This window comes from Odocoileus virginianus, chromosome 4, assembly GCF_023699985.2.
Source record: "Odocoileus virginianus isolate 20LAN1187 ecotype Illinois chromosome 4, Ovbor_1.2, whole genome shotgun sequence".
NCBI classification, from domain to species: Eukaryota; Metazoa; Chordata; class Mammalia; order Artiodactyla; family Cervidae; genus Odocoileus; species Odocoileus virginianus.
In genome coordinates, this window is record NC_069677.1 from 35,789,007 (window position 1) to 35,814,820 (window position 25,814).

General features: G+C 34.6%; 1 protein-coding gene across 9 annotated transcripts in view; it reads right to left on the bottom strand.

Moving 5' to 3' along the window:
- ECT2 (epithelial cell transforming 2) overlaps positions 1 to 25,814 on the bottom strand; it is a 56,185-nt gene that overhangs the window by 28,924 nt on the left and 1,447 nt on the right. For 5 of the 9 annotated variants that reach the window (XM_070466401.1, XM_070466408.1, XM_070466407.1 and 2 more), the window contains exons 2-14: positions 21,975 to 22,126; positions 21,277 to 21,356; positions 21,074 to 21,166; positions 19,376 to 19,558; positions 17,911 to 18,000; positions 16,768 to 16,875; positions 15,772 to 15,845; positions 14,980 to 15,110; positions 14,723 to 14,838; positions 14,566 to 14,628; positions 12,716 to 12,938; positions 10,204 to 10,340; positions 4,210 to 4,329 (exon numbers count right to left, since the gene is read on the bottom strand). In XM_070466401.1, coding sequence (XP_070322502.1) covers positions 4,210 to 4,329; positions 10,204 to 10,340; positions 12,716 to 12,938; positions 14,566 to 14,628; positions 14,723 to 14,838; positions 14,980 to 15,110; positions 15,772 to 15,845; positions 16,768 to 16,875; positions 17,911 to 18,000; positions 19,376 to 19,558; positions 21,074 to 21,166; positions 21,277 to 21,356; positions 21,975 to 22,104 — 1,548 coding nt within the window. In that variant the 5' untranslated portion in view covers positions 22,105 to 22,126. The remainder of the gene's footprint in view (positions 1 to 4,209; positions 4,330 to 10,203; positions 10,341 to 12,715; positions 12,939 to 14,565; positions 14,629 to 14,722; positions 14,839 to 14,979; positions 15,111 to 15,771; positions 15,846 to 16,767; positions 16,876 to 17,910; positions 18,001 to 19,375; positions 19,559 to 21,073; positions 21,167 to 21,276; positions 21,357 to 21,974; positions 22,127 to 25,814) is intronic. The other 4 variants (XM_070466404.1, XM_070466403.1, XM_070466402.1 and 1 more) reach the window with 3 other exon arrangements.

Below are 25,814 nucleotides of genomic sequence, written 5' to 3' on the forward strand. Positions count from 1 at the left end.
GTTTCTGGTTAACCTTTAAATCCTTGAGCCTTTTAAGATCTCTGCCCTAATCACTTGGCCAGCTCAGAGACTAAGTAATAAAGAAACTAAGGCTTAGAGAGATTAACTTGCCCCAAATCACACACTTGTGAACCAGTACTCACACTCATGCTCGCCTGACTCCAGATTCCATGTCACTCTACGAGATCTATAGCACAGTTATCGCCATTAGAAACGGGGAGTCAGGTGGGCAGGTGAGCCCCCAAGAGTATTAGTCATAGCGCCACCATTTCTTACAATGTTTCTGTGGGAATATGCTTGACTCAGTTTAGTACAGACCCTGGGACATGTCTCCTCCTTGTCCATACACAATTCTCCATAGGATGCTCCCAACATTACCTCCTGGGAGTAAGAAAGGAAAATTCTATAGTTCTAAGACATTGAGCATAGAGCTCCCAAAGCCTATTTAGAAAGTAGAGGAAGTTGTAAACAGATTGAATTAAGAAGTTAAGCTCTTTCTTTCTTTTCGTCCTTGCTAAGATTTCTTCTATACCATTACCATCTACTTTACACAAGATGGGTTTCTCTTTTACACTAAGGTCACTGCACAAGACACCAAATCAGCAGATTCCCCAATACAAACCTGTTCCTGAAACAAGTTCAAGGTACCCTGAGACTTAACACTAAATTAACAAATAACAAAGCATAAACACAGAAAGAAAAGGTCCTGCCTCAACTCCTCTCTTGCTCTTTTGTTTCTTCATAGTTCAATACACAGCAGGTATTTGCACATCAAGAACCAATGCTGATTAGCGCTGAAAAGGAAAAATTCACACACAGAAAAAGATGCTGATAATAATCTCAGACATCCTCATATTAAGATAACTATTAGCATGCTGCATGCTGTAAGTTGCAGACAAATGAAGAATGACGCTAAAGGTGTACACATCTAAGATGACAAAATAAATTTAACTTCCGATCCTGATTGGGACATTTAAAAAGTAGCATGACCAATATTCAGCAAACATCTACTGACATAAATCTAACTGCCAGAGAGTGGTTGTAAACACAGTGGGTAAAAAATGATTTTAATCCTTCACAAAACAACCACTCATGATTCTGACACTACTATCCCCATTTTACAGAGAAGAAAACTGAAGCAATTAATGTTAACTTACTTTGAACCCAAATCTACTTTATTCCACAGTCCAAATTTGTAACCACTATGCAATGCTATAAAATACAAATAAATACCAGTGCTTCTCAGGAATACCATACCAATATGATATGAAAAACTGTACAAGTTTAAGCCATATTTACATGATTTACTCATTTATATACTAAAAGAATATATCTACAGCATGATAATCAAGAAGCAATATAGCATTAGTAAATTAGGACATGGAAAGAACCTAAACGTCCATTAATTAATGAATGGATAAAGAAAATGTGGTATATACAACAAAATATTATTTAGCCATGAAAAAGCCATTATGCCTTCTGTAATAACATGTATAGTCCTTGAGGGCATTATGATACATGAGATAAGTCAGAGAAAGGTAAGTACTATATGATCTCACTTATATGTGGAATCTAAAAAAACCCCACAAAAAACATACACAAAAATCTCATAGTTACAGACTGGCAGTTGCCAGAGACAGGGGAAAGAGGGTGGTTAAAATGGGTAAAGGTGGTCAAAAGGCAAATTTCCAGTTATTTTACTTACTCCAGTCCTGAAGATATAATGTAGAGTATGGTGACTATAAACAATACTATTTTGTATATCTGAAAGTTGCCAAGAAAGTAAAACTAAAAAGTTCTCATCATAAAAAAAAAAACAAAAAAAAACTATGTGTGGTGGTAGATCTTACCTAAACTTATTGTGGTGATCATTTTGCAGTACATACCTATATGAATCCATTATTGTTGTATACCTAAAACTAACACAATGCTACATGTTAATTTTATCTCATAAAGAAAGGGGGTTGGGAGCAAGAAAACATAAGGGTTTAGGAGAACAGACTTTGAAGTCAGACAAAGGTGAAAGTGAAGTCATGTCCAACTCTTTGCAACCCCCTGGACTGAGCCCACCAGGCTCCTCCGTCCATGGGATTCTCCAGGCAAGAGTACTGGAGTGGGTTGCCATTTCCTTCTCCAGGGGATCGTCCCGACCCAGGGATGGAACCCAGGGATTGAACCCGGGCCTCCCGCATTGGAGGCAGGCGCTTCAACCTCTGAGCCACCGGGGAAGTTAGAGAAAAAAGGGTTCAAAGTCAATGTCCAGCATTTATGAGATGACTGACTTTAGAAACGTATTCAATCTCTACATAGCAGTTTCACATCTGTACAATGTAGACAATCACAGTATCGAATTCCTGGTAATGTTCAGTGGATGTGGCAGTACCCGATAAAGGGCAGGCTACATTTAAAAGGAAGAAAAGAAAACATGCTATGCAAAAAAAAGACAAAGAAAATACAGCATAATTTTGGAAGTATTTGGGTTACAGAATTATAGGTATTTTCTACTTTTTCCTTTTCTCCTTTATTTTACAAATATATGTTTGACAGCACATATGGGTTTCATGGTAGGAAAAAACTATAGGCTTTAATATTTTAAATGCATGACAAACCTGAAATTAGCTAAAAAACCACTACTACTTGAAATACTGGTAATCCAAGTTTGTAGAAGAAGCTTAAAAAATTGGGCACATATTAGAAAACTAGAGAAACAATCATTTTCAAAGCTCCAGCGACTCACTAGTGAAGGAAACATAAAAGCAGACACAGATACAGAGTACAAACTAATGGTTACCCTTGGGGAGAAAGAAGTGAGAAGGGCAAGATAACTATAGTGGGGGCAGACAGGGTTATTATGGGATTATATGAAATCATGTATACAAAACATTTCAAAATTGTAAAGCAATATAGAATTTAAATAACCATTTATTCACTAAAAAAATTATTAACAACAAAAAAAGGGCCAGTGAATCAGAGAACAAAATTTGCCAAACTGAGATTATGACTCTGTACACATAGAAAGTTTATAACATTTTATATTAGATAGGAACTTGCATGCCCAGAATGGCTAAATGACTGACACCAAGTGATCTACAAATTAGCAGTAAAACACCAAGATGAAATCTGCTTGCCATTCTACTCTATTTTTATACCTCTCAATGTTTCTCATGAGGAAAAAAAAAAAGACCATTCCAAGAAGACTTTACTCTTCAAATATTCAGAATCCTAATTGGAAATAGGGATAAACTAGCCTGAGATTCCATAGCTTTTTAATCTTTTAAAAAAGAGAAAGACTCCTTCAAACTTACTTGTAAATCTAGAAATAGGTGAAATATGATCAATCTTGAGAAAATACAAAATATAAGCATTGGATAAACTGCATTTTTATTAATTTACAGATCTTTTATATTTTTGTAAGTAAGTTAATGTATTTGTTTGAAAACATTCTGTAATTCAGACCGATCATTTTATTGTAACACTGAGTAAACATGAGGGAAAAGATAAATTAGCAATTAATACTGTGCCTCAAATAAACCTCACTGGCTATGACACTGCCACAAAGCTGTAATAAACATCAAAACGGGTTGTTCTGAGAAGAAAACTAATCAGTTGTGCTCAGGCATCATATATGAAGAGGAAATAAAGCTAAATTACTTTTAAGAGTTCATCTAAATCTTTCCACAAATTACTTTACTATGAGAGATTGATACCTGGAATCCAGTGACCCTTCAACAAAGGAAAATTATTATAATAAAAAGTAGACAGCATTGTATTTTACAGTTTTGGAATTTATCTGACTAGATACATAGAGAGAGAGAGAGAGAGAGAGAGAGAGAGAGAGGAATGAATGAAATGATCTCTAACCCTTTCCAACTTCCGTTTTTTAAACAAACAAAACAAAAACATACAACTCAAGATGAATAGCGGTAAAAAACAAGAAAAATAGTACTAGCAAACACATTATCTTAATAGAAAAGACTTTATAAGGTCTATATTCTTTATTTTCAAATTAATCAAAGTAAAAAGACAGGCAGCAGCAAAAAAAACATTAATAAGGTGCTAGAGCAAAGAGGCAAATGATTCAAAGGAATAAATGAGGGACTAAAAAATTTTAAATACAAATTTTATTTAGCTAACTAGAAGTACATGAAAAATCACAGGGAATATACATAATCTAAAAAGAATTACTACCACACTAATATACAAATTTACCTTTATCTTAGTGTGCACATCAAAGATATCTGGAATACTACCAAAAATAGTCTTAATTTCTTCTGGTGCAAGGATAGGCCCACCTCGTTGTCCTTCCTCTTCCAATGGCACTTGAAACAACTAAAGGGTGAAACAAGACTAGATCAGGTAAACTGGAAGAAGAAAAGAGTTTTTTAAAAGAGTTTTTATATATATATATATATAATGTATATACAGTGATAAAGGAGAGATAAGATATTAACAGAAAAAAAAAGTATTTCTTCCTAACCTAAATTTGAGACCTTTTCTCATAACATTTTCTAGTCTATTTTATCCTATTTATTTACACATCTGTGTGTGTGTGTGTATATATATATATATATATATATATATATATATAAAATCTTGTAACAAAATATTAATTAGAATCCAGTAAAAGTTTATCACAGTCCTACAAATCATTAAAATTGCTAGTGTGATACAGAGTGATTTCTACTTTTTTAATTCAAGTTACTAAGGAAGAAAGCAATAAGGAATCATACTCTTAATATAGGTACTAAATGTTTTAAACTGATAGCAAAAAAAAACTTGGTTTAGGGGAAAAAGACTGGATTTGAAGCTAAAAGACCCATCTGTATCCATGCTGCTGCTTCTATCAATCTTAAAAAAATACTCCTACAAATAGTAAGTAAATTCAGCAAGGTCTTAGGGATGCAAGGTCAGCACGCACATGCATGCACACACACATGCATGCAGGCACACTGAAAAAGAATCCTATTTCTCTAAACCAGTTTTGTACAAGCTGAAACCAAAAGTTAAAAAGCAGTATCATTTACAATAAAAAACCAAAATGCTTAAGTATAAATAGAATAAATCACATACATGATGCTGAAAACTACAGAATGTTGATGAAAGAAATCAAAGAAGACCTAAATAAATGAAGACATATGGTCATGGATTGAAAGGCTCAACACGGTAAAAATGTCAACTGTCCCCCACCCCCGAACTGACATAAGGATTTTACCCTAATGCCTATCAAAAATGCCACGACTTTTCATAGATAAAGAAAATCTGATTCTAAACATTCATATGGAAGGGCAAAGAGCTTCTTACTATCAAGCTCCAGTATTCAAGACTGTGCAACACTGGTGGAGAGAAACATTCAAGATCAACAGAACAGACTACAGACACTAGAAACAAATCCATACAAATTTTTTGACAAAGGTGCAAAAGCATTTAGTGTAGGAAGGCAAGTTGTCCAGCACACGGTACTAAAACACCATCTGCCAAAGGCAAAACAGATGAACCTCAGCCTAAACATAATCTTTATACAAAAATTAACTCAAAAGTAATCACAGACCTAAAGAAAAAAACCCACAACTACGAAATATTTAGAAGAAAACCTAGGAGAAAACCTTGTGACTTAGGCTTATGTAAAGAGTGTTTAAATATGAAATCAAAAGCATGATGTATAGAAGAAAAAAAAAATGATAAATTGGACTTTACCAAAACTAAAAACTCAGCAAAAAACTTACAAGAAAACATGTTATAGAATAGGAAAAAAATGTCTGCAAATCACATTATCTAACAAAGGACTATATCCAAAATATATAAAGTAACTCTCAAAACTCTGGAAAGAAAACAATCCAATTAAAAACAAGTAAAATCTTTAGTTATTTCAATTAAAACAAGATATACAGATATCAATTAAGGACAAAGATGTTCAGTATCACTAGTCTTTTTGAAATGTAAATTAAAGCCAGGATGAGATAATACCACACAGGTGTCTGAATGGCTAAAATAAAAAACACTGATAACGTAAAGCAATGGTGAGGATGTGAGAACTGAAACTTTTACATGTTGCTGGTTGAAGAGCAAAACTGTACAGCCCCTCTGGCAAAAGGCTTGACAGTTTTTTTTTTTTAAATCAAGCATTACTTACCATATGATCCAGCAGTATCACTCCTAGGTGTTTACCCAAGAGAAATGAAAATTTATGTCCTTATAAAACTTGTACACAAATGTCTGTAACAGCTCTATTGATAACCACTCAAAACTGGAAACCCAAATGTCCTTTTAATAAGTCAATAGATAAACTGTGGTACATCCATACAGTGGCATACTACTCTGCAAAAGGATCAAACTATTTATAAACACAAGTTAGATAAAACCCAAAGGAACAGGTTGTATACAATGACTCTGCTTTATGACATTAAAAAAAAAATTATAGTAACGAAGAAGAGATTAGTGATTACCAGGAGATGGAATGAGAAAAAAGGTGTGACATAAAGGAATAGTAACAGGAGTTTTGGGGGGTGATAGAAATGTTAAATGTATCAAAGAGTTAATTTACGGTATAATTAAAATTCTAAAATATTGACTATTCAAAGTAAAAATAATAATGTATTATTGGGTTAACATATGTAGAAGTAAAATGACTATAGCACTAAGGCCAGGATAGGATTAAAGAAAGGAAGGAGGGAGGGAGAGAGAGAAGAAAAGAAAGAACATTGTAAATAGTAAGAAACTTCATAAAGATTATGAATTGTTCTTACAAGTTTACCACCTCTTTCCCCAAAATACATATATATATTCAGGCCTTCCATTTTTGCAAGTATGGTGAGCACCTACTTGCTGAAAACAAAATAATGAAGTAAGAAAAACCTCTGTCTAAATACATCAATAAGCTGACAAGAAAGTGAGGTACTTTCAGAGGCCAAAATCTAAGTAAAAGTAGAAAGCTGAGTACTAAACCTTTTTCCCAAAGACATTTGCCTAAATCGATGAAAGTTAAACCTTCACCTATAAAAGCCTCAGTGAGAACAGAAGACCCATTCAAAACCTAGATTCCAACATATTAACAACTTCCAGTAAAGTCAGAAGTATGTTTAACCAATGACCCAGAAATTCCAGATTTCTGCCCAGAATATGTTCTCAAGCAGCCATGAGTAAGAATACTCACAGAAGCACTACTAGTAACAGTAAAAACAAACAGCAGTGAAAACACCAAAACAAATTCCAATGTCTACGAAAAATAAAATTAGGTGGATATAATCATACAGGAAAATGAATTACTGCCACATGCAATGACACAGATCTATCTTAAGAACATCTCCATCAAGTGAAAAAAGCAATTGACTAAAAAATATATACTGTTACATTTAGACAGTTTGATTTTCCACATATATATGATAGATCTATAAGGAAAATGGTAAGCACAAAACTCCAGGTAATGGTTATCTATGAGAGAGGGAAAAGAAATGGGATTGGGAAAAAACATAATAGAAGATGCAAAGATATCTATAACCATTTATAAGCATTCCTTTATATAGTCAACATTTCATTAAAAATCCTAAACAAAAATATTCAGACCATCAAAATACATCAAGATTAAAACTTCTCAGTACTCTTAAGACACAATCTCTTGAAATATTTTTACTGTTTTAATCCCGCATATAAAATTAGTTAGCTAAAAACTAGTGATTCTACCTTTCCAATATATCTCAAATCTATCCTCTTTTCATTCTCACTGAGACTATCCTAAGAAGTTTAGTTTATTAAAATCTCTAACCAAGAGTGCTGAAATAATCTTCAAATTGATCTCGCCTCCATTTCTTTCCCCTTCTTCAATACCTCTTTCAAAGTGAACCAAATGACTTTCTAAAATACAAGTCAAATGTTACTATCTTTCCCTTCCTATCAAAAATTCTTTAACAACAAATGACCTAGCACACTGTACAAAGGCCTTCCCCAGTCTGGAGTAAGCAATCTTATCTCAACTCTCACTATATTCACACCCTAAACTCTACCCTTAGTTCAGTTCAGTTCAGTTGGTCAGTTGTGTCCAATTCTTTGCAACCCCATGGACTGCAGCATGCCAGGCTTCCCTGTCCATCACCAACTCCCAGAGCTTGCTCAAATTTATGTCCATTGAATCGGAGATGCCATCCAACCATCTCATCCTCTACTGTCCCCTTCTCCTCCTGCCTTCAATATTTCCCAGCATCAGGGTCTTTCCTAATGAGTCAGCTCTCTTGGGGTGGCCAAAGTATTGGTGTTTCAGCTCCACCCTACCCCTAACCCACCCTCAACTCAAATTCCCTTGGACTATTCTGTAATACTGTGAAGGATTACAGTCTTTTATACTGTTGGAATAATCTCAAATACACTTCCCACCCATATTCTTTGCATGCACTAATCATAGTCATGCTTTAAAACTCACTTCAATTTGCATCTTCCGTATGATAGTTTTTCAGTGTTCAACCACTGAAAATTCCAGCCCAACACCTTCCCTAAACCGGAAGAGGAGCAAAATTCTCACCACACATATCTCCAAATACCTTAACTAAACCTCTCTCATGAGGTTCAGAACTTTCCATTTGGTTATAATTAGGTGTGTATGTTTTAACTCCTATTCCAGTCTAAGTTCCTTTAAAAGAGGAATCCTCTTTAACACATGTCACAACACCTTATATTAATAGGCACCTAAGTATTACAAGGGAAAAATCAAGAAGTTTCACTTAATTTGGGGGGCTAAGTAAAAATTAAGCTATTCCAAATTCAAATTTTTTTTAAAAATTTGTAGGACACATTAGTAGGACACATTGTAGGACACATTAGTCCTGCAACAAAGCTTAAAGAGAACACTACAATGAATGTGGCCCACAAATTTTTAAGTAAACTTAGGTGAATTTATACTAAGCACAGTAGTGTGGAAGTTTGTCTACAGTGTAATAATTACAAGTGCTTTTAAAAAAGAAGTTTTAGTGAATGTAATTGATATGCAAATTACAATCAGAAACTCCAGGGCATTTACCATGGCCTGAAAGGATTTACATTTCTAGGTTACAAATGCTACCAAAGTACATGAACAGTATATGCCAAAGGGATTTTCTGCTACTCAACCACATTTTGGCTGGCCATAAAAACTTCAAGAAGAAACTGATCTAGGATGGCTTCCCTTGAGGAAGAACAGAACTGACTTAAAACAAGTTGAGTTTAATACAGCAGAGGGTCTCATAAAACCCTACTACTAAATAAATCAACTGTGAAGAATAACCTGTCTATGAATACCAAGAAAAAAGTTTTTTATTTCTTATTCATGCATCTTATCAATGGTACAAGCAACTAAAGGCCATTATATTGGACTTAATGAACAATATTAAGAATTAAAATAGAATTAAAAATTAAACCCAAATAAGAAACTCCCTATCATTTTCTATTCAGAGTTAAGCTAGGTGGTATCAACTTTATTTTCCTGACACACTATCTCCTTCATGACTACAAACAAATTTATTCCTTCTTTCTACAGATTCCAAAATAATGTCCTATTATTATGCCTTTCAGAACCTTGAATTTTGATTTATTCCTTAATATCTTTCTTGATCTCATCCTACAAGGATTCCTTAGAATTGTTTTTTCTTCAGAAATAACTTCATAGTACATTTTAATAATAATAAGCAATGAGTCAACATTTGACTACTGCAAAATTTTAGAAAACAACACATTAAAGGATAACTTAAAAAAAATTACTATGGCAGACACCAACACAAAGCAATCAACCTCCAACTAAAAATAAACTTAAAAAAATGAAAATTTACTGACAAACATGTTGTTATGCTTCATTGCTAATTGTTTTTCCATATATAAACAGTACTAAATAAAGCAATGACTCTGGGATACACACTATCATAAAAAGCTACCACTTCCAAATGTAAATGCAGTATCCTGACATGGAAGCTGCAAAATTCTGAATTAAATTCAGTCTCCTCTAAGACCATCTATTGAGGATCCTTCTCTTTTTAAAGTCACTATTTTAAAAAAAAAGCTATTTCTGCATGAAAAAAAAAAAAACTACTCTTACATGGCATTTCCCTAATAGCAGTTTCTGTCATAGACTTTCAATATCTATGTTTAAATTCTATGTTTATACAATTCTCTTATAAAAAATAACACCACATTTTTTTGTTTTTACTTATTAACACTAGAACAGAGATCATTCTTCCAAATTCTTACCTGAATAATTGTGGCCAATATGTTTACATAATTACTTTCAGTCTGATAGAGCTCTTTTGCAACTTGCCACCTGGCTGACTGCTTTGAAGGAACTGGAGTGGAATTCTTAGAAGACTTAGTACAAGACTTTGGTGTTTCTAAAAGGAAAAAGGAGGAAAGATTTAAAATGGAAGCCAGATATAAGTACCAAACACTGTAAAAAAGAAAGAGAGAAAGAAGGGTATCTACTCTTATAAATATACCACCATATATATTTTCATTAAAGTAGAGCTTCATCCTAGAATAAGGCCAGAAAAAAATAATGGTCATGTACTCTTCAAAAACATCAAGATCATTAAAAAACAAAGAATTACCGAAAAGAAGAACTGTTCCAGATAAGAAGAGACTAAAGAAAGATAACACAATTTATAATCCTGGATTGAATCCTAACTCAGAAAAAATTTTTGCTTTTGCCAAATAGCGTAGTAGGACATTAGTGGAACAATTAGTAAAATCTGAAGGTCTATAGAGTAGATCGGTGTTAAATGTTAATTTCCTAATTACAATTAACCTAATGAGACTCACTCCTCCATATTCAAAGCAAACTGACTGACTATTCCCTAAAAACTCATTCTGTATGCTGTGTTACAAGTCTTCTTGCTCCTCTTGTAATAAATCTCAAATCCAACTCAGTTTTCTACACCTATTTTAAATTGACTTTTAATTCCTTCCATGAATATTTAGTGACTACCTATTCCATACTAAGGGCTTGCCTGGTGGCTCAGTGGTAAAGAACCCAGTTGCCAAAGCAGGAGATTCAGGTTTGATCCCTGGGTTAAGAAGGTGCCCTAGAGAGCGAAATGGCAACCCACTCCAGTATTCTTGCCTAGGAGGTCCCATGGACAGAGGAACCTGGTGGGCTATAGTACATGGGGTCCCAAAAGAGTCAGACATGACTTTGGGACTAAACAACAACTCTATTCCAGGCAGAGAAGACAGACAAGGTACTTATTCTCTTCAAGTTTACATTCTGGTGAAGAGAATAAAACAATAGCGGAGTAAACAAACAACTTCTAGCAGTGATAACTACTCCTGAAGACAACAGCCCGGGGTCAGGGTGGTAGGAAGGAGCAGTGGGACAGGGCCTTACCTTTACAGAGAACCCGATAAGATTTCTTTAAAATAGGGAGAGCAAGTATAAAGTTCCTGAGGTATGGTTTTAACAGTAGAAAAATCTGAAGACTAACAGACACTGTGACTGATACCCAGAGGGTATCAGTGGAGACAGTAGCACATGACCTTAGAAGTAACTGAGGAAGGATGACCTAGGAACCTGAAAGCTATGGTAATACAAAGCTACTGTCTTTGTGCAGAGAACAGCATGAACTAATTTATATGTTTTTAGAGACCTCTCTAAGTGCTAAATGTAGAAAGGCAAACATAAATATAGGGAGACCGTCTAAAGGACCACTGCAATTATCTAAGAGACCATTTATATAGAAAAGGTTGATAAAGGAAGGGTAACAAAGGAAGAGAGGTTGAATCAAGATTTCTAATGTGGTTATGTGAAGAACAGGCTGTGTATTAGACATGAACAAGGAGGTGTGAAGAATACAGTTGAACAGGAAAAACCTCACATTTGGGCATCATCAGCTATAGAAAGAAAAGCCATAGAATTAAATGAGATCATTTAGGAAGAATTCAATGGAAAATAAATGACTCAGGAATAACATTCCACATTTAGAGTTGGAAAGTTGTTAGGCCAAGGAGAAAGAGAAATGAATGATATACAAGAGCCAAAATTAAAAAATGTGTCCAGGCAGGAGTAACTGCTTATGTACTCAATGCTGTTGAATGTACAAACTGTCAGGCCCCCTCAGCAAGAGCACTGAAATTCAATTGGAATGAACTGAAAAGACAGTAAAAAGAAAAGAAATGAGACAATGGATGAAGATAAATCCTTCAAGAGTAGTTATATGAAAGGGAAGAGAGAAACAGGATAGTCAGTGGAGAGTATTACGAAGTCAAGGAAAGGTTTTGATTATTTCATAAATTAGAAAACAACATACTTGTGTGCAGACTGAAAAAAAAAAAAACCAGAGGGAAAAAACTGAAGATCAAGATAAAAGAACTAATTATATGTGGCTTCCTGTATCAGCTGATAAACAAAGTAAATTCACCTTCTTCTGACTTCATTGTACCTATTTTCTCCATTATTCATGTGACATCTGTGGTTCTTTGTGTTAACAATCTGCTCTCTGAACAGCTCTACCACTTTCTAGCTGTGTGACTCTAGACAAGTTTTACTTCTCTAATCTCAGTATAGTCATCTGTAAAATAGGGGCAATAGAATTTATCTTATAAACACACAAAACATATAAACACTTAGTATATAGCAAGCAATTGTTAAATCTAAGCATTTTCATCTGCCTTTTCTCCTCAGAACAAAGGCCAGTCACTGTAGTATGGATTTATCTACATTCTAATAATTATTCTATTCCACTAAATTTAAAGATTTAAAAATGTGAATTACCTCCATAGTTAATGCTAGATTCTGGTGTGTTGGAGATATCTAGGAGTGACCCTATAGAAAGGGAATGTTCAGCTGATGGGCGCTTACGGGGAGGGAAAGGTGACAAGTCTGCCTCTCTTGAAAGCTGAGCAAGTGTCTCTTTTAAACGACGTCTTTTGCGATTGCTGTTTGGGGTATTTAGAGAAAGCAGTGACACTGATTTCTTGAGCTCAGGTGTATTAGCCTGCAATCAAAAGCATAAAAGCTCAATTTTACTTCTGTGGTTCTTTACTGAGACAAGAACAAAAGAAAAACACACAAAAATCTGACAAAATCTGGGTTTTGCACAATAATTTTACAACTACACATTTTTCCACATAATTCGGCTGTTTCATAAAACATAATAATCAAAGGACTATTGTGATTGTCTAACCACTAACACCAAATTCTTTTTCTCCACAGTAGTATTACCATTACATATTTGCCTATAAGCTTGTTTACAATCTACTCTCCATCAGACCATAAATTCCAGGAAGGCAGGGACCATTCATTCCTATTTTGTTCACTGTATCTCTGGCATTTAGCACAATGCCTGGATACAATGCTCTTCAATATTTCTCAAATACCACTTGGCTTTTTTTTTTTTAACTGTACTGTCTTTAAAAATGCATCGACAATGTTCCGAGGGCTTTCACTAACTGAGGTGAGCAGGGGCTACTCTGAGCTTCGATGCTGGGGCTTCTCACTGCAGTGAGTTCTCTTGTTGCAGAGCATGGGCTCCAGGCTTGTGGGATTCAGCAGTTGTAGCACATGAGCTTAGCTCCCCCACAGCATGTGGAATCTTTCTGGACCAGGGATCAAATCCATGTTCCCTGCATTGGCAGGCGGGTTCTTAAGCACTGGACTGCCAGGGAAGTCCTACCACTAGATTTTTTTCAGAATTCTCTCTTGCAACCTGAGGCATATTTTTTAAACTTTACGTTCAGAAACTTACATTGAGAATAAGCGCCCAAAGAGAACACAACAGAGTACATATTTAGATTTTATAGAAACATAATAAATGCATATTTCACCTTCAACATTCCATTCAAAATTATTAAATCCCAAACTGAAGAAAATTTTCCCTTGAAGCCTGCTTCCATATCTTTCTGTCACATTCTGGTGAACAACACTGTTTTCACCAAGATCCAGCAATAAAGGCTGGATTTTCCTTGCCTATAATTCCTTCTACTACAGTCATTTTTTTAATGACATCCCTCCCCATTCTTCAGTTACTCCAATACTTACAGAACAAATCAAAATGCTTTAACATATTAAAAACTTGATTCTGCCTATTTAGTCAGCTTTGTCTGTTGGCCTTCTTTCCCACACTCTTTTCTGAAGCCATACTTTTAATGTACTTTTAAGTTTTCATACCCTCTCCCACCTGCTGTCTAACATGAATGTCCTTACTAAGTTAGCCAAGGAAGATGACTCAGCATTTATTTGCTCTTTTCAATCCTGCCTGAGTCTCTGAGTTTAGTAGTTAGAATACATACATTGCTCAATTATGGCACATTTCATTCTGTACTGTAATTGTATGCACATCTCTTTCCTTTAAGGTTCTAAGTTTTTGAAGATAGGGATGTTATGGTTTATAATGGGATCACCAAGAATTAGCACAGAATGACATAGATTAAAATAAGATCCAATACATGGTCTACATAGACTATCCCTCAATATCCAACTGTTTAATTATTCTGACATTCCTAAACATGACAAAAAAAACATGATCTATGTGCTAATTATCCTAGGTTCTTTTGGAATAAAAAAGTGTCATCTTCATACAATCAAGCTCACAGAACAAACGAAAAAAGGGACAAACAGCATACCTTTTCATATAAATACATAGTTTCTCCAGCTCGGGCATCCATTTGAATGCTTCCCCAGAACCACTAGTGGAAAGAACACTTTAGTTAAGAATTTATCTCATCAGAAAAGCTATTACTAATGTTTTTTAAAAACCACTCTTATTTTACAATTACTTGCCTCTTGTTTCACAACATAAAGTTTCTTTGAAGGTTCAAATGGAAGTTCTTTTACTATATTCTCTTCAACTATAAGGTGAGTGCATCTTTCATCTCCAACTGGTAAATAGTTTCCTCCTAAAAAGGAAAGTATACAGGCATACATAACACCAACTATTTATCCCCAGGCCCAAATTTTTTAAAGAGACATATTCTCGAGGAAGTGATTAGCAAGAGTAGGGAATAAAATGTTAGCTTTTAAATTATGCTGAATACTACCTTGCATTTTAGTCATTTCTTCCATATTGGTTTTCTCTTCATCCGAAAAACCCAGGAAACTTAAAATGCAGTCTTGAAATGGAGGAACTTTAAATTCATTTCTAAAGTCATCAACTGATGCACAGAAGTCCCTAAAAACAAAGTACATGCTCCTAAAACCAGCTTAACTAAAATTCAATATAAGTAAAGCAGATCAATTTATAAATATACAGTAACTTGCAAGGTTTTAGCATAATCCGTTTATTGAAAATATTTTACATTAGGTCCTGAAATGTTCATAAAAACTACAGTCTTCCCACACAGTTTAATCACAGCTAATTGTTACAAGATGCAAATATCTGCTCTGTACATGAAATTTTATATGTATTCCAGGGGTTCTATAGTTTCATAAAATCTTAAGTAATAATCAAGTACAAGAGCAAGGAATTATGAGACTGGAAAGCTTAGCAAGGTTATGAAATGCAATTACCACTTAAAATGTAACCAGACAAATATAAGAAAAAATATGGCACAACCCAAACATCCAGATGCAGTAAGCTATTACCTAATAATTTTAGAATGTTTTTATTGGTTATTAAATTATTTTATAAAATAAAGTTCAAAGATATCATAGATATCTTTCCATTTTCAATAATAATAATAATAACTTTGTTCTTCCTATACTTTATTGCCTAAGCTTCACAAAGACTGAATTAACTTTTCATATATTAATTTATGAATTTTGGGCACATGGGTTTCCTAATGACATGTGATTGATTCACATAATTAACAACTGAACTTCTAAATACTTACTGTTCATTCCGCCTTTCCCAAGCTTTATAAATCCATTCTGGTTTCATAATTGGAGTACCTAGGCTCACAGCTACCTAAAAACATAAACATTAATTAAGATGAATTTTTACCTTAAATAACTGCATTCCTATAAGATATAAACAATTATAATTACATTCTTAGATCACTGCCCATCTGCTTTGTAACAAAATATAAAGAAAAATTAAAGAAAAAACTATATTTCCATCATACAATTTAGGTTAAAATAACTTACAAAACAAGTTCCACAAGGTCCAAGCTATTTCATTTTATTTTAAATACATCTCCCAAGTTGATTCAGTTCATCTTTATTACATTTCTATTTCCCTGTTTACTTTCTTAGAAGTATTAACCCCAATGACAGCACTAAGAGTTTAAGAAAAAATATCTGATTAGGTCACAAAATCTTAGATATGAATTCTAAGTATACCTCCCAGGAATTCAACATTACCCTAAACTTACCATTTGCTACATATATACAGTGATGGAGGGTGACAACAAAGTAATAAACTCTTCCAGTGCAATCTTGAACTAAGACTTTAATCCCAATAAAAGTATTTTCTCCTGTTCTATAATTTTCACAAGTTAAATCTTAGAACCATTTTATAAGAACAAAGTTCTACTCTTAGATAAGAGAGAAATACCTGCCCTCATCACCTTCTGATCCCCTTACTCACCAACACTCATAGTAATTCTTTCCTAATATTACTCATCTGCCTCCTAAAATGTTATTCACTTACCAACCTCCACTATCCTAATCATCTTTCAAGACCTAACTCAAGCTCCACTGCCTCTTTCAAACCTCAGGGGCCACACTTCTATGATTTAAAATTTTTTACTAAACACACATGTAGCAAAAATTGAATTTCTGATCCTCAATAAATTGTGAGAGAAATAGACAAAATGAGAACATTATCATTCTATCCATTACCAAACAGTGCTATGTTGAAATACACAAAAATCCTAAAATTTACATACCCTGAATTTTTCTCCTTGTGTACAATTTGCCACCAAATGTGTAACTTTTGAATTAAAGTCTTTTCGAATAACTCCACCCATGTGATGAACCAAAGTCACCAATCTGACCTCAAAAGAAAAAGTAAACACAGGTTTTTTTTATTAATATGAACAAAATTTTAAACTATGTTTATAGTTCATTTAGCATATACTGATTTCTATTTATAAGGTACATAAAAGAATTTTTATAAAGTTTATGTTACAAATTAAAGATTCATTTGCCTTATTGACATAGGCAAAATCATACAGAGAGACAAGTTAGTTAAGATGAACATACAAAACTAAGTTAATTAAAGACTGGCTTTCACACAAGTGAAAAAGTAAATATATTTCTTCTTAGTGGTTGGTGGTGAAGTAGAAAAGCTTGTTGCTTTGCCAGGCAAAGGGGGATACAACAGGCTTGTGTCCCCCCAAAAAAATGTCCTCAATTTATTACTTTTTAAAAGCCAGGTTGCCATCACATCAAGACTCTTCCCACAATATCCCATTAGCTCCAATGTAAATAATTTTACAGATCAAAAAAAGAAGTTTCTATGAATTCTCTAGAGCAATGAGAATACTTTAAGACTAGATATACATAAAAAAAAAATCGCAATGCATAAACAAAAACTTGAAATAATGCATTAATAAAATACTTAAAAGGACAATTTAAACAGATAGTTACGAAGTTTTTCTAATTCACAGACCAGCCACCCTAGACAAAACATTTGTTTGTTTACAAAGCTCTTCAGAGTGTTACTTCAAAGTTTAAGACCTAGTATACTCATAGTTGGCTCCCCAGGTGGCTCAGACGTAAAGCGTCTGTCTGAAATGTAGCAGACCCAGGTTCAACCCCTGGGTCAGGAAGATCCCCTGGAGAAGGAAATGGCAACCCACTCCAGTACTGTTGTCTGGAAAATTCCAAGGATGGAGGAACCTGGTGGGCTACAGTCCATGGGGTTGCAAAGAGTCAGACACGACTGAGCGACTTCACTTCATGTTCATAGTAATTTCTCCTTCAATATTTTAAAAATAAAATCATGATACAACTACCAAAAAAAAGCAAATTTAAATTTATTTTGCTAGAGAAAATATTCTTTGACTAGAACGTTTTAAAATACTTACTAGTTCTTCCTTCTTCCTGAATCCAGTAAAACATAGTACTAGATTCATCATGCTGGTACAATAGAGTGGGCGACATGAAAATGGCAAAGGCTGAAGGATACAATTTTAAATCTGTTAGCTTCTCTACAGCAAAAATAGAACACATCTTTCTAAACTAAACATATTTCCCTCTCTTGCTATTTAACATTCCCAACCCCAAAATATACTTGCATCTTTCAATATGTAACAAATTGCAAGGACCAATTTAATTTCACAATAAAAATTTCCCAAGATTTCCCATATTATATTTGATACACATACTCTAAACACACTTTACTACTGCCAAGTAAAATATAAATATCCATACCCAAACCTTTATTCCCAAAATGTACTTTGATACATGAGGTATTGTCTATAATAAAAGATTTCCATATACCACTGTAAATGCTTCAAGTTAAAGTTAAAAGAGGTCAAAAATATTTTTCTAATAAATACTGATCATACATATACTTGAACCAAATATGATTCCAACTTTTCAGCTAAAAAATGGAGACAGTAAATAATTTAACAAATCATTTTATCTATCTATATATGAAAGAGAATGCTTAAAAACAGATATAAATTTAATTCCCACTATTAGGCAGAAATATACTTTTCCATAATCTTGGCCTTTAAAATGTTTATGTGTTTTTTGAAAACAACACTTCTGAATCAAAACAGAGAATTAAAAGATTATCATGTGCTCATTATTAGTACCTTTAATAAAAGAAGCACAAAGACCCAAGCAGTTGAAAGTTAATAAGGCAAGCTTAAGAATGCCAAAACAGAGCAATAAAATATGTATTAACTCTACTACAACTTAACTGAAATGCTATTCAAAAACAAAAAGCTAAAGTAATTTCCCTAATTTATCAGTAGAAACTGATAAAAATGCAATTGTGGTAGCTGTTCCATGTAGAGGAAAATTAAAGTTTATGTATTTATATATACACATCATTGGTACCCAGGTTTAAAGCAAATTATTTCTTTCCAAGATACTGCAGGTATTAAGATTTTGTATATATATATGATATTCCTTGGGCTTCCCAGGTGGTGCTAGTGGTAAAGAACCTGCCTGCCAATGCAGGAGATGTAAGAGACGGGAGTTTGATCCCTGGGTCGGGTTCATTCCTTGGGTTGGAAAGACCCCCTGAAGGAGGGCGTGGCAACCCACTCCAGTGTTCCTGCCTGGAGAATCCCATGGCCTGGCGGGTCAAAGTCCTAGGGTTGCAAACAACTGAAGCGACTTAACACACATGCACACACATATTATTTATGATTAAAGGACTTTTGAGTTCTTAGTAGGGAGTACTACAGAGTAGTCACTACTATTTCTATTCTAAATATTTTATATTCTCAACAATTAGTGAGATTTTTCTGCATAAAAATTCATTAATAAAATTTTATTAACCTTGAAAAGTTATAATAAGCATATATTCTTTCTTACCTCTCCATTTTCTGCACAGTTTAATACAACTGGTGGTCCAATAACTCTACAATCAGCCTTGTATAACTCATTAAAGGCAGAATCCTGGAAGTCCATGACTATGAATACATTTTCAAATTCTGGAGAATCCAAACTTTTAAATTCTTCAACTGATTCCATCTTTACAAATGGCACTTTAATTTCCTTGATTTTTTCCATGGAGTTATTAAGAAATAAAATTTATATTATAAAATCAATTATAAATCTAACTAAGACCCCCAAATCAACTCAGTATCAACATTTTTATTTGTGTATTTGTAGAAATGTAGAAACTTAAGTTTTAAATCATACAGTGAGCATTATACTTAATAGTGAACAGTCATATTTCTTTAGTTATTTATATAAACATATCTCTACGTTAAGATTTTAAATTTTGAAAATTATTATAAAGGCATAAGTTTCTGACATGACTTAGTAGTCATTATAAAGCATCTAGTATGGATATAAAAATAGGGATGATTAATTTTTTAAGTACATAGATTTTGATAGTAGCATGCCTTAGAAAGATATCCACAGTTGCTTTTAATTCTGACTAAGAAAATGATGCCATACGCATAGTTCTTCCTCCACAAATTATAGTCAGAAAAAAAGGAAAAAAATACTATGACATGTAACATCTACAAAAAGTTCAGTTTATATGAGGGAAATAAGAGAAAAATAAGAAAATATGTCAGCAACTACAACATTGTATACACAGGATACAAAAGGCCAACTGTGTAATGTACATCCCTGAAAAAGAATGAAGATAGTTAAGTATCTACATGACTTGTGTTAAAAAAAACAGAACCATTTAAAAGAAAATTCAAATGGGTGAGTCAATATTTGGGCTTTATTTTCCAGGCTGGTGTGAAGGGATGAATTGTGTATCCCGAAACTCATGTTGAAGTCCTAAACCCCTGTACCTCAGAATGTAACTATTTCAAATAAAGGCCTTTCAAGATGTAATAAAGGTTAAATGAAGTCACATGGGTGGATTCTAATTAGACTGGATTAGTGGTGGATAGGTGTCCTTATAAGAGAAGGAAATCTGGACATACAAAAGAGATATGCATGCACAGAAGATAAGGCATGTGAAGATAAAGCAAGAAGATGGCAGTCATTGACAAGCCAAGGAGAAAGGCCTCAACAGAAATTAAACCTGCTGGCACCTTGGTCTTGGACTTTAGCCTCCAGGAAAGTGAGAAAACATATTTCTATTGTTTGAGCCACCTAGCATATATTATTATGGAAACCCTCACAATCTAGTATTAGCTGGTACAGGGAATTAGAAATATTTCATACAGTGAGGTAAATTCCCTGATGACTGTCAAATATTGACTTGCAACTGTGGAAGTAAAGCAAGAATTTAGAATAAAATAAAATTATTCAGAAAAAAGTAGAGTTTAAAGTATTAGATCTTCACAAATACATAAGTGAAATGTCATTTAAATTTAACAATGCCAAATTACTCTATAAGGATTTCATTATTTATAGAACATTATAGTTTGAGGTTTCAGAAACATCCAAATTTTAAAATAAATGTCATAGTTTTCATTAATCTAGCTTCAGAGTGCTCAAAGTATACCTCATGTCTACTTTGGCCCAATCACCATTAAGTGGACTACAGAATACAATCAAAGGAAGTGCAGCATGCCACATGCAATGAAATGCTTGACCTACCATATTAACAATACTTTTTATTAATTTTTCATCCGATTTTCCAGGACAACTTTCTTTTATCTTTATAACAGGGACTTCCATTATTTTAACAGTCTGTGGAAAAGAGACTTAATTATGAGATTAAGAAAACTATAAATTTATTTATGCACCAATGGAAGGAAAATAGTCTCTTTCAAAAAAAATAAAAAGCTAAATCTCCATACCTTTAAGGCTTTTATAAGTTCTTCTTGTTTTCCAGCTTCTTGAACTAGTATGACTCTTGTTTCAATCTGAGGCATTTCTTCTATTAAAATTAAAAATGTTTAAGTAAAACACTTTTATTATTCACTAACATCGAAATCAGTAGTCTCCAACCCCTTTTTTGGCTATATCTGTAATGTTTTTCATCTTTAAGATAATAACATTCCTTGAATTAAAATGACTTAATTCCTAGCTTTTTAAAAAAATCTGATCAGGTATCATTTCAGAAGAAAAACATACTGTATTATAAACAAAGTATTCAAACATTAGCACTCTTCATAACCAAAGAAAGCTTTCACTAACTTGCAGAGTCATCCTCTTAAATAGCACATACAACTTCAGGAAAGATAGGTTTACACAGTGGAAAGGGAAGAAGTGGCTCTTCACCTGACTAGTCCTAACTGAATATATTCTAGCTAACAATATTGCAGCTAGATTGCCCTCACAAACAGCAAAAGCAATATCCAACAAGACGCCCTCTCCTTCGAAGTTGGGAAATGCCAAACAACAATAAAAAAATTTAGTGTAATGGGTTTTTGTTAACAAATTTTTACTGAATGCCTGTACCCTAACTTAATAATATTACAGTCAAATCATAAGAAAATCGCTAGTTTAGGATTAAAAGAGTGATTTGGCATTTTAAAGCAGGTAACATGTTTACCTTCAACACATGAAGTAGATCCAATAAATAAGTTGTCCTTAGAAGTTTCAGCAACTTTAGAATCAAAAATGGAAGAGTCTGCCAAGCTTGTACTGCCAGTAGTGGATGTTAATGCACTATTATCAGCCATTGTTTGTTCTCTTCTATGATGGCTGAAAAAAAATTTAAATAAAATTACAAAAAATAAACATAATTGTTAGGCAAAAACAAGCATTAATACCTACAACTTACAAGAAATATCATTGCCCATTTTTTGAAAAATACTGAACCAAAGGAAGTCGCTCAACTTCTCTGAGGCTGTTTGCTCTTTTTTATCTGTAAAATAAAGATACTCATGCCTGATTCATAGAGATATACTAAAATAACAATGTACCAAAAGTACCTTATATGTATAAAAGTACAAAAGTACAGGATATTACCAGACAGTCAGAAAGTACTCAAAATGTACTCATAAATACTATGCTACCTCCCCCTCCATACCTTTGCCCTTATCCAAACTATTTCTCTTCCTATTTTCATTTATCATGTCACCATCATCCCCTAAATAAATCCCAGTCAAAAACCTGATCCATCCTTACTCTTTCATCTACCTCATTTGCCCTCCCCTAAATGGTGTTGGAGAAGACTTTTGAGAGGCCCTTGGACTGCAAGGAGATCCAACCAGTCCATCCTAAAGGAGATCAGTCCTGGGTGCTCATTGGAAGGACTGATGCTGAAGCTGAAACTCCAGTACTTTGGCCACCTCATGCGAAGACTTGACTCATTGGAAAAGACTCTGATGCTGGGAGGGATTGGGGGCAGGAGGAGAAGGGGATGACAGAAGATGAGATGGCTGGATGGCATCACCGACACGATGGACATGAGTTTGAGTAAACTCCGAGAGCTGGTGATGGACAGGAAGGCCTGGCGTGCTGCGATTCATGGGGTTATAAACAGTCAGACATGAGTGAGCGGCTGAACTAAACTGAACTGAAATTGCTATCAATCCCTCAAGCATCTCTGTATCTCTGGGATCCGGCCAGTTTTTTTGTGGCCAATGCCACAGTGCCCACTTGATGAAAATCAACAGTTCCAGACAACTGTCTCTATCACCAGTTTCTTCAGAGGTCACGATCCACATGGTTTTCAGGGTATGGTTCTAAAAATAAATGTGACCATGTTACTTCCCTGCTTCAAACTTGCATGACAAGGCCTCTTTAGACAATCAAGTTCATATTCACCATCCAGTTTACACTTTCGTCCTAGTCCACCTATTTAACCTCACCTCCTCTATTTCCCCAAGTCCACATGGACTGTACTGCTCCAGCCATAAGGGATTTCCCAGAATTCTGCAAACAATTTACTTCACACCTACTTGCATTTAATAGGGCTCAGTTCTTCTCCTAGCATGTCTTTCAACCCATCACACCACTTGACTTATCTTCTGTAGATTTCTCCAAACTTCTCAGGTATAACTGGACTGCTCCCTTATCTGTTTTTTCATATTACTTTCCAAAAGTTTCTCCTCTAAAAGATTTCACAAGACAATTAACAAGTGTCATTATGATCCTGGACTATGAAAGAAAAATTCTTTCTTTTTAAATTTCCAGGACTTAAAGAGTTGAAACATTAAGCAAACCGGGAATAAAGAAAAAGCTGAATAGACCTTCATCAATTCAAACTGGAGTTTTTAATGTAAGTTTATTGCCTTGAGGTAAATTTCCAGAATATTGGGCAAATACAAAGAAGAGGCCCCATCTTATCTAGAGATGCATACCTTTCCTACATTTTCAGAATAAAAAAATATACAAATAACTTTCACTATATTTTTAACAAAGTAATGTTTAAAGTATTATTAGCCTCATTTCTGCAAAGTGCTATCAAATAGTGTGACAAGATACACACTAATAGTAATAGACTTAAGCCTGATTATTAAGTGCACTAACTTATATTAGTTGCTTCAAAGTCAAGCAACTCAGCTTCCAGTTTCAACTCTGCACTTAGTAGGTTATGCCTCAGTTTCCACACCAGGAAAAGGTTAACAGTACAACTCAAATCCAGTTGTGATAAACTTAATAGATGATGTCTTTACAAGAGTGACAATTATTCATTCTCATGATGCAGGGCAACATTGAAGGCAGGAGGAGAAGGGGGGACAACAGAGGATGAGATGGTTGGATGGCATCACTGACTCAATGGACATGAGTTTGAGCAAGCTCTGGGAGCTGGTGATGGACAGGGAAGCCTGGTGTGCTGCAGTCCGTGAAGTTGCAAAGAGTTGGACATGACTGCGTGACTGAACTGAACTGGTAACATTCACAATGTGAACATTTCTCATTGTTTTACCATACATTCACATCAATCATTATTTAAAGGCTTCCCAAAGGAGAGCTCCAATAGTTGTTAGTAAAAGTCTTAGAATCAGTAATAAACTCTATTCAGCCCTTATTTTTCTGTTAAGTCTCTCACACTTAAATGTTTCTAGTGAAAAAGAAATGCTCTAAACAGGCTTTCAAGTCCCCTTAAAAGCATGTTAATAAGAAAAATCCACCACAACTACTAACCTATATGCTACAATTACTGAATTTCTGTGCTTGGCAACAGAAGCCACTGCAATAAGAAGCCAGTGCACCACAAGGAATGAAGAGAGTAGCCCCAGATCACTCACCACAACTCGAGAAAGACCACATGCAGCAAGGAAGACCCAGCAGAAACAAAAATAAAATTTTTTAAAAGAAAGAAAAATCAAGAGATGACTGCTGCTTTAAGGAACATTAAGAGTGAGTCTTTAATAAATCGAAAAATATCATGAGTTCACATTTTTTCACTTATGCCTCTCTGTTTAAAGACCATCAAAACAGGGAAGTAATTAAAAAGTAAAATTGTCTCTGATGACACTATATATGATCAGTTTATTGCCAAAACAGCTTTCAGTCAGTTCAGCTGCTCAGTCATATCCGACTCTTTGCAACCCCATGAATCACAGCACACCAGGCCTCCCTGTCCATCACTAACTCCTGGAGTCCACCGAAACCCATGTCCATTGAGTTGGTGATGCCATCCAACCATCTCATCCTCTGTCGTCCCCTTCTCCTCCTGCCCTCAACCTTTCCCAGCATCACGGTCTTTTCAAATGAATCAGCTCTTCCATCAGGTGGCCAAAGTATTGGAGTTTCATCTTCAGCATCAGTCCTTCCAATGAACACCCAGGACTGATCTCCTTTAGGATGGACTGGTTGGATCTCCTTGCAGTCCAAGGGACTCTCTAGAGTCTTCTCCAACACTACAATTCAAAAGCATCAATTCTTCAGCACTCAGCTTTCTTTATAGTCCAACTCTCACATCCATACATGACCACTGGAAAAACCATAGCCTTGACTAGATGGACCTTTGTTGACAAAATGATGTCTCTGCTTTTTAATATTCTGTCTAGGTTGGTCATAACTTTCCTTGCAAGGAGTAAGCATCTTTAAATTTCATGGCTGCAGTCACCATCTGCAGTGATTTTGGAGCCCAGAAAAATAAAGTCAGCCACTGTTTCCACTGTCTCCCCATCTATTTGCCATGAAGTGACTATGCCAAAGCCTTTGACTGTGTGGATCACAATAAACTGTGGGAAATTCTGAAGGAGATGGGAATACCAGATCACCTGACCTGCCTCTTGAGAAACCTGTATGCAGGTCAGGAAGCAACAGTTAGAACTGGACATGGAACAACAGAGTGGCTCCAAATTGGGAAAGGAGTATGTCAAGGCTGTATACTGTCACCCTGCTTATTTAACTTATATGCAGAGTACATCAAGAGAAACGCTGGGCTGGACGAAGCACAAACTGGAATTAAGATTGCCAGGAGAAATATCAA